A 12103-nucleotide genomic window follows, 5' to 3' on the forward strand; every position below is an offset into this window, starting at 1 on the left:
CCTAACTGCACAGATGCAGGAAGAGACAGGGTCAATATATTTGGGGATTACTCTATGAAACTCCCACAGAGCTTTGCATCATTGATTAGATCCCACGGCTTCCACTAAAATGCAAAATCAGTAAGGAGTTTTAGTACAACATAGAGATCAATAGGAACACAGAGAGGGCTGGTAAATAAGTGCCCATAAAATATAATTTCTCTTTTGTACTTTAAAAAGAGTCAAGGGCTTTAGCTATTATGCAAACACTCACAGATATTAGAAGTCAATTTATAATGTGTTATTTATTCCTTAGGTGTCATAGGAAATCACAAGTGTTGGCACCAGAAAAAGGAAATGAAAAGATGTAAGCAAAAATATATATTTTATTGCAATGATGAACAGGGTTGTTGGAATAAGCTTTGTATTCATGCATGTGTTTCAATCTGTCATCTCTAAGGTATACATAAAAACGTCAAAAGGTGAGCCAAGACTGAGGATACGGCAGTATCTGTTTTCCTTTTTTTTTTTTTTTTAAAGGGGAAAAGGTTTATTTAGCTCACAGTGTGTGAAGGTTTTAGTCCACAATGGCTCATTTCAAGGCAGGGTGCACATGGCAGAGGGGCAACTGTTCACGGCGGTAAAAGACAGCAAAAGCAACAAAGAAACTCCATTTTCTTAAAATGGGAAGAAAAACACCTATAGATTCAAGTCTCCTTCAGCATTAAAAAAAAGAAGTTTTATGGTCCTAACCTACATATTGTGGCCTTGTAATTTTAGGAGTTTATAGACACATATTCTCAGCTTCAGAATCCCAGCCAGTCTGTTTCCAGGACTCTGAAAGAAGCCGTGTAGGAACGGGCTGAGTATGTTACACCTCCCTAGTTTCAAGGACTCACAAAGTCTTTCTAAACAGGTAAAAAAAAAAATTCACTTTTCATGATCACTGGCAGGGTTATAATTAGGTTGGGGTCACCAGATTCCAACTTAGCATAATTTTAAGCAAAATAGTTTAAGGCAGTGTAAAAATTTAAGCTTCTCGGGAAATTTCCGTACCACCCTTCTAGTCAGTATAGGTAGCTCAGCCTTCAAATCAAGCCAGCTCCTCTGGTAGGGCACATACAGATAGTCCTGGAAGGCTGAGACTTCAGCCTGTGCAAGGACAGAGACTTCTCAGACCCTTTGCATGCAGCAACCTGGGGATGGGTCAGCTCTTCCTTTCCACTTGCCTTACCCTCTCCTGAGCATACCATGGTACCAAGCTGCCAACAAGGCTAGTTATATTCACTGCGGACCCTACTCCAGGCGCTGACAGAGGCTGCAGGGGCAACTGTTAACTCACTTTCATCTCTGATATGTGCTGTCCCCAAAGCCACACTATGGGAAAGTCAATCTCTACACTGGGAAGATAAAGGAATAAAGAAGTACAGTAATTACTGTCAGCCTTTGTTCCTCAACATTCTTGCCCTCAAGTTTCCACAAAAGCCTCACAGCTATCGATCACTGGAATCCTCTAAACAAAGGGTAGACATTACCTGGTTCTGGTGGGAAAGTATTTATACCACACAATAAATACCTGCTGAAGTTTTCGGTGGACTGGCCTCATTCCCCCCACCTACCCCCGCTTAGATTCTGAGGGGGAAACAAAGCTCCTAATAAAGATTTGCCTGCTAAAAATTTCACAAGGTTGGTATTTTCAAACATAGGAATTAGAAGCTATAGGAGGTTCTATATAAATAGGAGGTTCTATATAATAAAGCTACAAAACTACCCCAGCTACCAAAAAGAAGTGTTATTGATAGTGTTTCCGTTTTGAGTCATCTACAGCACTCTTATAAAGCTTTCTGACAAATCTAAGAACATTTGTGGCACATTTAGAAGCCCAGATTTCTTCAGTTATTTTCCATTTTAAGCCACAATGTCCAGATTGCTACAGGTACAAGTTATATTTAGTCTAAACAAAGTTTTCACCAAAAAAAGGGGCATGAGACATTACAAAGCCAAACAAAGGGTACTGTGTGAACATCTGCCACGTTGGATCACTGACTTCCTACGTGGGTTAAAATAGCTAAAAACTGAACCAAATAGAGACAAAATCCAGTGAGCACTTTCCTAGTTTCTTATGGGAGAATTATGCAGTTTAGATGCACAATTTCATATAAACTTTTGGTAAAAATATTCTATATAAAGCACAAGGTCCACAAGTCCTCTTTCATATAAAAACTCTTTCATATAAAATGTCACTTTTTTCTTATGAAATGATTTAGTCCATCACTTATCATAATTTTGCTGAGATGTGATGAAAATTAACAGAGATTGTTGTTGTTCACGATCTTTAAAATCAATGCAGTTCTCAAATTGGTGGTAATAAAAATTAGAAGTCCTAGCAGGATATTTATTTCTATTGTCTCCATCCTTTCCTTTGCCCCCATGAAACAACTTAATTTCTGTCTCACACACACACACACACACAAAGCAATTTTAAAAATTAGTCCGCTGGTAGAGAGGAGGCCCTCTTTTGGCAGATGAATTGAAAGTGATTAAATGTTTCTTGCTCAGTGTGTCTACTATAACCCAAATTCTTCTGAGCTGAATCTTAAGAGACAGAATACTAAAATGAAATTGAACAAATTTGGGAAATATCAGACCCAATTTTAAGGGTCCGAATTTCAGATAAACAAGATTAACAGATGGAAGTTTATAATTCAATTTCTTAATAATAACAGAGTATTCCAGAGTACTCTACAGGATAATGCTAAAGAAGTTCCTACTTAGGAACATATATATTTCAGTCAGGAAAGATGCATAACTTCAGGCTACACACACATTCACAGACACAAATGAAAACACAGACATAGATACACACACATACACACCACAGACTTTTTAAATTACATCTAACCAAGCACAGGAAAATATATATGTATGGCATAACTATGAATTGTCACTCTAAAGTAACACCAAACCATAATCTACTCTAAGGAAACATTCTCATTAAACTGTAGCCATACTTTGAATAGCGTGAGCACGTATGCGTTTACTTAAGTGAAGATAACGTAGAATGTCAAACTTTCATTTTGGTCTAATCTAGGGTTTCTCAAACTTGGCACTACAGACATTTTAGATCAGGTAATTATTTGTTGTGAGGGCCTGACCTGTTCACTGTAGCCCATTTAGCAAGATCTATGGACGCAACCTACCTCTAGCTAGTAGCAGCCTTGAGTTATGACAGTGAAAAATGTCTCCAAATATTTTCAATGGCATTAGAAAGGGAATGGGAATCATCTTGGTTGAGAAATACAGGTCCAATTAAATATAACTGCTACTGGCCACTGCTGTTTTGCATTTCAGAGCATAATTTAAAAATGTACAGACAAACATTGTACAAATCTACTAAATCTACTGCATAAATCTATCCCAGAAGCTATACTTAGGCGTAAAACTTCCAGATAGCATTTTTAATGGAACTGTGACATACAGGCTTTATGAGCTCACTGATTATATTTTAACAATTTTACAATTTAATGCGCTCATCTGACATTTGATTAACTTATGTATATGTTTTGTAGCTCTTTTCCACTTTGAAGAAGTATATTGGTAAAAATGTACTCCTTTCTTAAATATTAAATAATAGTTCATTAGAGAAATTATACTCAAAAGAGGGCTGTTTCTGAATAAATATTTAACACGGTTCATTCCTAGTACCCTCCATTATACTTTTACTGCTATATCAGATCAAAGTAGCAGCCCAGTTTGCAAAAAGTCACTCTCAAACTTAACTTCCCAATTATCAGTATAATCTGTATTATGCTAACCAGTCACCATCAGAAAAGCTAATTTCTACCATAACTTCAACATTCATTTAGGAATCCCCTACTCAAACAGGGTTTTGTTATCTTGACACCTCATACGTTATACGAGTACAAAAAATGATACTCACATTCACCTCTATAGTATACTAAGTTTCTACCATCAAAATTGGAGAAACTTTCTGTACAGTTTACCTACACCTTTTATGACACTTGATCAAACTATGAGTTTGAGTGTCTCCTTTTAGCTTAAGATATCCTAGACCACAAAGACGATGGGAAAGTTCCTTTACATCTTATATTTAGCAGACTGGAATCTGTCCATAGCATTTTCTTTCTGTGTGGCAAGTCTGCTGAACTAAGCTGCCTCAGTAGTTCTACCTTCGGCTAAAGAAAGAGTTACTAATGTATACCCCTTGTATAAACCATGACTTGTGTGACCATGCTTAACCCAAGGCCCATTTATCGGATTTGGGTGGGAGTCAGAATGAATAAAACAGTTCTGCTCATTCTGGATTAAGCGTTTGGGGGTAAGCCTTGCATCTTATGCTGGTATGCACATTATGAGCAGCAACCACTAAGCTGGCTTGTCTTATATAACATGTGGGGTGTAAGTACTGTGGCTGCCAACATTGATTACAGATTTTTGCTATACCAGGTCATGTGGGTTCATCTTTCATAGTTACACGAGAAGGAGCTTTGTTTAACTTTGTGTAACGTGTCTATATGCATCTATGCACACGTATGATTTATCTTGGAGTGAACGCCATGTTACACAGAAAAATGATTTCCCTTTTGGTCTGTCTTCTGCAGAGGCTCAGCTTTATGTCATTGTGCTTTACTCCATCTCTGAACATTAAATTTTTGAAGATGATTATGCTCATTTACAAATCAATAACGCACTTACATTTGTAGTCTTTTTGCACTAAAATAATAGTAACAATTGCAAACGGATTTCCATAATGCAGACCTAAAATTGAGTTTATATCCTAATGCTGAGGAGGAAAAGTGGCTCAGGTTACCGAGACAATGAATCGACACAGTCTAAATTCAACAATGCTTCACATCATCCAAGTAGACTTGACAGAAGAGGAAGAAGCAATTCTTACTTAAAATTTTAGAAACAGAGGGAAGCTATAGTTAATATAGACTTGGTTCAACAAATCACAATAATCAACTGTAATTTTTGTATCCTTATTATTCAATAAGGGCTTTTTAAAATCTACCCCATCACCCACCCTCTGCCCCTAAATAGGGCAAAAATAAATAATAAGTTTTAAAAACCTATAGTCCTAGTACCAGTCTTAATAAGACAGGTCTTTTTGAATTATTAAGCTCATTTGTGTTGACAATCAGCAACACACTTTTGCCCTGGCATATTTTTTTTTTTTTTAGTTCTACCTTGACTAGCTCCTCAGTCTCAACAGCTAGAGTTCATCTTGTTTTCTTGAATTGCATCTTCTAGATTTGAATCATACAAATGTGCTTTGCCAACATCGTCATCGGGCTTTTCCTAGTTGCAAATCCACATGTGCTGCAAAATGTTTCACAGAACGTTTCATCTCTTGTCTTCCAAGCCAACATTAAAAGTAAAATTCTGCTTGAGCTTTTCTTGTTCTTGTCTCATCCTTCCAAGCAGCACATAGGGATCCGTGCAACAACCTGAACGTTGCCCTTCAGAGTCACATAGAAAACCTAACAAATACCCTGGATCATTCCTTTCTTTTTCCTTTGTCCCTAGGAAGTGGACTGGACTGCAGGCTCCTCACATGGGTCTAGCTGCATTCTCAGTGCACCAATTTTATGCAGGTACCAGAGCTGGAGAAATTCCTCTGGCATGGCATGGAAGCCAGAGAAGGGTAGGACATTATCGTAGTAGTGGTGGCTGATGGGCTGCTCATGCATATTCACTGAGAAGGGCCAGAAGCCATAGATGGTCACCTCTTCGCAGAGGCCCAGGGCTGCGCTCACTAGAAAGAGTCCTGTGGACAGGCGCTTGGCGTGGATTCCCCTACTTTTCCAGAACTTTCCAATGCTACGCAGAAAGTTAGGGTTGGCAAAAAGCACTGTTTGATTGGCACCAACATCTGACAGTGTATAATAAACCCGGAGGGATGGCTCTGTTCCCGTCTTCATAGAAAAGGCAGGCATGTAGATGTAACTGTGGTTGTAGACTTTCATGTTGTCCACAAATGTCTTTCTGGACCAGAGGAGGTTCTGAAACCTATTAGAGAGAAGAGGCTCAATTAAATCTCAAGAAAAGAAAATCATTAAAATCCATTCTATTGCTTTCTGATGGAGCAAATCATCTCAGCAAAGCACGGGAGAAACATTTCAATTGTATTTAAAATCTTCTATGAACTTACCAATTATCCTGGCATTCCTAGACCCCAGTGCCTTAAACTCAAGTTTAACATTCCTCAGTAGAGCTCTTCTGAGCAAAAACACTCTGCACATTCTGTTCTTTCCCACAGTGTATCTGGTCTGGAATGTAAAATGTTTTAGTACTCCTCAGTTCATAAAAGTTCTCGGCTGGGGTCTTGATAAAAACTACATTTGTGGTCTGACACAGCATAGGGCTCATTTCCTGATGCGCAAATCAAAGCAATGACTTCTACAACTCCAATGCCCACCAAAATAAATACTCAGGTTAATCAATGTTGCTGTAACCATATAATACATTGAAAAAAAAGGACTTGCTACCATTATAACATAATACAGAGAGCTGTCCACCTTGCTTGCTCCAAAGAGCTCTACTTTTCAGTTTGGATTACATAAAGACAGGACCTCTGGTTCAAATGCACTCAAGCAAAATTTGCAGTGTTCCCCCTGTGTGTCAGACATTGAGGAAGTACAGTATTAATGACCCAGTTTTACCATCTCAAAAATTCAAGTCCAGTTGTGGAAACCAAAGTATAAATGAGTATAATATGCTACTCCATGTTGATATTTATATAAAGTACCATAGAAGAAAGATGAAAACAATTAATCCCGCCTTGGAAGAGAGAGTGGGGTCTGCAAAAGCTGCAGAGAGGGACAGTGTTTAATGACCTCTCCTTTGGGAACCCACAGGAAGAGTAGCACCTACCCTGGATGGCATGGTTTGGTCAGCAGCAAGAGTGCATTAGTGTACTGTGACCAAGATGAGCAGCCACTATCCCTGGAATATCAGAAGTAGGGATGGTGGGGACCATGGTTAAAGGAAAGACATGTTGCAAGAACTTTTTTTTTTTTTTTTTTTTGTCTTTTTGAGACAGGGTCTCTCTATGCAGTTCAGGCTGGCCTTGAGCTCACTCTGTAGCCCAGGCTGGCCTCGAACTCGCAATGATCCTCTTGCCTGAGCCTCCCAAGTGCTGGGATTACAGGTGTGCGCCACCATGCCCGGATGCAAAAACTTTTTATGTCCCTCTAATTTGCTCAGACGCAAGATGGCAGTGAACCTTTACAGCAGTGACTACTCACAACACTTACTAGAGTTGTCAGATGGTATCCAAAAAAAAAACAGCTATAGAAGATAATCTTGGGGAGACAGTGGGCAAGGTGGAGACCAAACAAGAGGCTGCTGAGATAGCTCAAGTGAAAGAAAAGAAAAAAACAGGACAAGAAAAGTCTAGAAAAGGACAGAGAGCTAGACTAAGGTCTTGTGACTCTGGATTTCTTCCACAAAAAGGAAAGCTGCTCATCTCAGAGGATTTGCAGGTGGAACAGCAGTGTCTATGAACAAAACAGTGCCACAACTAGCAGAGGGACATCTGGCCTGACATGTTGGCAGGCTCATCATCACTATGTGGAATTAAAATTCAGAATACACAAATCCACAGGATTGTATACAGCAATCAGCATTGTTTACTCTGTTTGCCAAGAAAGAAAGGTGCGTTTCTTATATCCACAAGGAAGGGAAATCTTTCAAGTTTTCTTTAAGTCTTTGCTTTAGCAATTTCCCCAGAGCCTGACAGAGAAGAGATAGCGCAGTCTTTAGGTAGAATCCCTTTACCCTAGAAGAAGCCCAGAAGCACCTTCAACTGTTCTCTGGTGTGTGGCGACTTCTCTGGCACATATTCCTGCTTGCTACCATCAAGGGGGACTCTGATCAGCAGTTCTCTTACCTCTTCCATTGTTCACCCATTTCTGCTTCCTCCCTAAATACATGAGGTTCCCCCTCAGTGCCACAAGAAACAACAAAAGCAACACCAAGGTTTCCTAGTCACATGAATACACCATCTAGAGAAACTCCCATTGCACTAAACCATGGTTTTCTCACTTTAGTTAGAATAGTCTGGAGAGTTTACCAGTATCTCCTTTCCTGGATTCTGATGAGAGTGGCCCAGAGGGAGAATTTTTATTCCAACCTCCTGGAAGAACCAAACGTCAGTGTACACCATCTACCCCTCTGCATTAACACCTCTTTGGACCTCTACTCTAAAGTGGGTTTTCCTTCTTTAGCATTCATTTTCTCCATGTCTATCAGAATCATTTTCTTCTGTCTTCTAAACATGTTAAGAACTCCCCATTAGCTTTATTAAAGCATATTTTAGAATTTAAATATATACATATTTAGCCAGGTGCAGTAGTGCACACCTGTAATCCCAACACCCTGGGAGGCTGAGACAGGAGGATCACAAGTTCAAGCCCAGCCTAGGCTCCTTAGTGAATTAGGAAGAGCTTTTTTTAAAAAAAAATTACAAAAAGGCCGGGGATGTAGCTCCATGCAAAGGTCCTGGGTTCAATCCCCAGTACCACAAAACAACAACAACAAAAATGTGTAATTTAAGGTGTGCAATGTTTGATATGTGTATCTTGAAATGATTATCACATCAGGTTAGAACCTAAGAAAATTCTTGATATAGTATGCCCGTACTATTCCCAGAAATACCTTCCGCTTCTATCATTTCACCATCAGCATTCACAAAAGAAGCTAGTGTATTGCTACTGTTGTCCTTTCTTGCTTCCACCTTCCCCTTATTACTGTAGAATGGCTCCCATTCTCCAGGGCTTTGCTGGCTGGTGGAACTGGTAATCTATATCGCTGTAGTGGACTTCACACTAGTGGAGAATTACAGGGAGAGTCAATAAAATCAGAACAATTGACATTGATCTTGTTCCCTTTGTGCGGGAGGAAGGAGGGTGGCAGTGGGGATTGAACAAAGGGCCTCTCAGTGAGCTACATCTCCATCCCATTTTATTTTTTTATTTTGAGACAAGGTCTCACTAAGTCACTCATTTGAGTGACTTAGGCTGAGCTCAAACTCACAATCCTCCTGCCTCAGCCTCCCGCGTAGCCGGGATTACAGGCACTTACCACCATGCCCAGCATTGCTTCCTGTCTTAAAGTTGACAATTCTTGAAAAGGGGTTGTCTTTCCTCTTTGGGTTTTAACTTTAATAATGGACATCATCCACATATCAGTATGTTCACCGTGTCATTCTTCAACACATAACATTATCTGAAAATTTGATTCAATTCCATAATTATGGTCTACCTAATAAAATCAGCATTTTCCTGATGAAGAGTTTAATAGAGTTGGTTTTCAACTTTATTAAATTATTGTAAAATTCCACTAGAATTGAAGAGTAATACTCAAGCTACTCTCCATGCCCTCATCCGACGCCTCAGCCGTCCCCGTGTGTGGCTCCTCTCCACTGCTTTTGTTTTCACATCTAGAATCCTTATTGCTCATCTGCTTATTGCCCTGGTGAAGTTCTGTCTCTAAATTAAGATCCAAATTAAACTCTTCCTTCTTAAGCTTACTCTGTCCTTCTGGCATGCGCTTTCAAGACTCTTCTTTAACTTCTCAGCCTGAATTGATCATGTCCTTGAAGGTTGTGTGCTCCTTGAAGACTAGAGGCTAGCCTTATTCATCCTTTAATATTCAGAACTAGCTCAAAAGAGCTGTAAAATGCATAAATGAAAAACTATTAATAATCATTGAAAAAGAAAAATGAAACTAAATCAACTTATGGATTAATAAAAAAAAATCGGATAGCCCAAGAAAAATGAATTAAGCTAAGTCTGTGGGGCCGGGGATATAGCTCAGTGGCACAGCATCTGTGTGGCAAGTGCAACACCCTGAGTTCAAATTTCCGGGACCACAAAAAAAAAAAATAGGTCTATGATGTTAAAATAATTGATAAATATGAATATGGGCGTGCAGAGAAAATATATGAAAGACGTGGCTGGAAATCACAAAAATGTAGGACATTTTACAAATAAATTTAATACATGATGGGGACACAAATGAGGTTTAAAATTACTTCATAAAAATATTGAGATAGCTACCTACCAATTTGCAAACTTTTGGGGAGAATACATTTACATATCAAAAGAAAATTACAAAATACTTTCAAGGTAAGTAAGATAAATATTTAAAGCCTACATTACAGGAAAAACTGAAGAAAATAATTGTGGACTTAGACATTTATAAATTAGCTTTCAAGAGAGGAAATTAGGGACAAAATTCATTATATCAAAATGTGAAATTTCTTTACCCTAAAAAAATAAAATAGTTAAAATAAAAAGGAAATTACTCTAGAAATATTTACAGAAAATAGGACAAATAAAAAGTTAATACTGATAATCTTACAGACTAAATATGAGACACACTGATATGAAAATTACCAAAAGATAATTTAGAAGGGGCTTTATTTAAAAATACCAGTTTATAATCAGGATGCAAACTGCAGAGAATAATGCAAGGCTGAAGGACCATTTCTATCCTGCTACAAGTCCCCGGAAATGAAAGAAAAATGTGCTTTTAAAAAGTTATCTCCACTTTAACCAAAAAGAGAAAGCAAACCCTCAGTGGATCCCAAACCTGTGTTACGCTTGCAAAACAGACTTTAGGAAACCAGAACATGAACTGACTTGCTGAATATCACTGTCAGACGTGGAACAATCCTCTACCTAGAGGCAGGAGATACTGGAGAATGTGTTTGTCTTGGGATAATGAGGAAGGTGATTGTTCAGATTATGGGGTAGTGCAGACATCTGGGTGAGTCACACCCTAAGATCCTGCTCCGGTCAATTATCGCTGTAGGTGGGAGGGAGTCTCTGCCTGCAGGTTGGCACAGTGGGTGGGTGCCCAGATACCTGGCTCAGCCTGGGAACCTGGAACTCTCAACTCACACAGTTTCCTCAGCCAGGCTTATAGATTTTAAGTGGACTGATGGCATTACCTGGCCCAAGAGAAAAGACCTGGACATAATGACCTTCAGAAACCACTCACGAGAAAGCAAACTTGCCACATCTCAACCAATAGCAAAACCTACTCATGGACAATTCCACTGTCTGCTCAGAGCATTCAGACCCCAAAAGGGAAAATAGAGCCAAGATCAGGAGACCCTGAAGCACAGGCTCCAACATGAGCCAGAGAACAAAAGGGAGGAACAAAGGAACTCAGAAGAAACCAAGATCATTCAAGGGGCAGATGCAAACTCTTAAAAATCCATCATTAGTTTGTTTTGAAATATTAATTGCAATGATAGCTAGACTCGAATGCTATAAAAAGAAAGAAAAAACATTTAGGTAAGAAGAAAGAGCTGTAGGCAATTAAGAAATATAACAACAGATGGATTCTGGTGAAGTAAAGCTCCAGGAAACAGCTCCACAGGAGGGCTAGGAAGCCATCAATCAGATTCTAGGGAGCAGAAAGAACAGCTCCAGGACGGATGCCTCCACAACAACAAAAAGAGCTCCCAAAAGACAAATGTATGATGCTGTCAAGAAGGAAGAGCTATGGCTCCAACAGTGTGGAGATGAATTACTGCTGCATCAAGAGGCTTTAGTAGAGCTCAGGAAAAATTAAAGCTGGACAGGATATAAAGTATCTGCAATAGGCTTTTTGTGTCAGATGTGAACCACGCTTAGGTAGATGCTCAAGTAAATCTGACCACTCACTCCACTGTGCTGAAACTGATGGAGAGGTCGGAGGAGGAGCTCAGGGAGGGTGTGTAAAGATGGCAAAACCTTTATTTTCTCCTAAGAAAACCATAGCAATTTTAAAATTGTAAATAAGCATGCCGCTTTCAAAGAAAGCAGGAAAAAAGGTCAGCTAAATAAGTTGAGGGGAATTGATTTCTTAGAACATGACTTAGGGGAGCACAGATGTTTGACACTAGATTATTGCTCTTTCATTTTAAACTGGGTTAAACTATTCGATTTTATAAAATTATGTAATGCATTATTTTTGTAAATATGGAAATGTCATTATTAAAATCATAAAAAAGAAAATTTATGTCGATCAAATATACAACCACCAAGTAGATACAATCGTCAAGAACTATATGTACCTAACAAGATACTTTCAAAATATATATATA

The 12103-nt window shown here is 38.9% G+C and overlaps 1 protein-coding gene across 2 annotated transcripts in view; it reads right to left on the reverse strand.

Moving 5' to 3' along the window:
• Nucleotides 1–499: 499 nt before the first annotated feature.
• The window catches only part of St8sia1 (ST8 alpha-N-acetyl-neuraminide alpha-2,8-sialyltransferase 1), a 143238-nt gene continuing 131634 nt past the window's right edge, over nucleotides 500–12103 (reverse strand). For both annotated transcript variants that reach the window (XM_013511676.1, XM_005379073.2), the window contains exon 5: nucleotides 500–6012. In XM_013511676.1, the coding sequence (XP_013367130.1) occupies nucleotides 5526–6012 (487 nt within the window). In that variant the 3' untranslated portion in view covers nucleotides 500–5525. The remainder of the gene's footprint in view (nucleotides 6013–12103) is intronic.

The sequence above is a fragment of the Chinchilla lanigera genome, unplaced genomic scaffold, assembly GCF_000276665.1.
Source record: "Chinchilla lanigera isolate Chin_1 unplaced genomic scaffold, ChiLan1.0 scaffold00012, whole genome shotgun sequence".
In the NCBI taxonomy this organism is placed as follows: domain Eukaryota; kingdom Metazoa; phylum Chordata; class Mammalia; order Rodentia; family Chinchillidae; genus Chinchilla; species Chinchilla lanigera.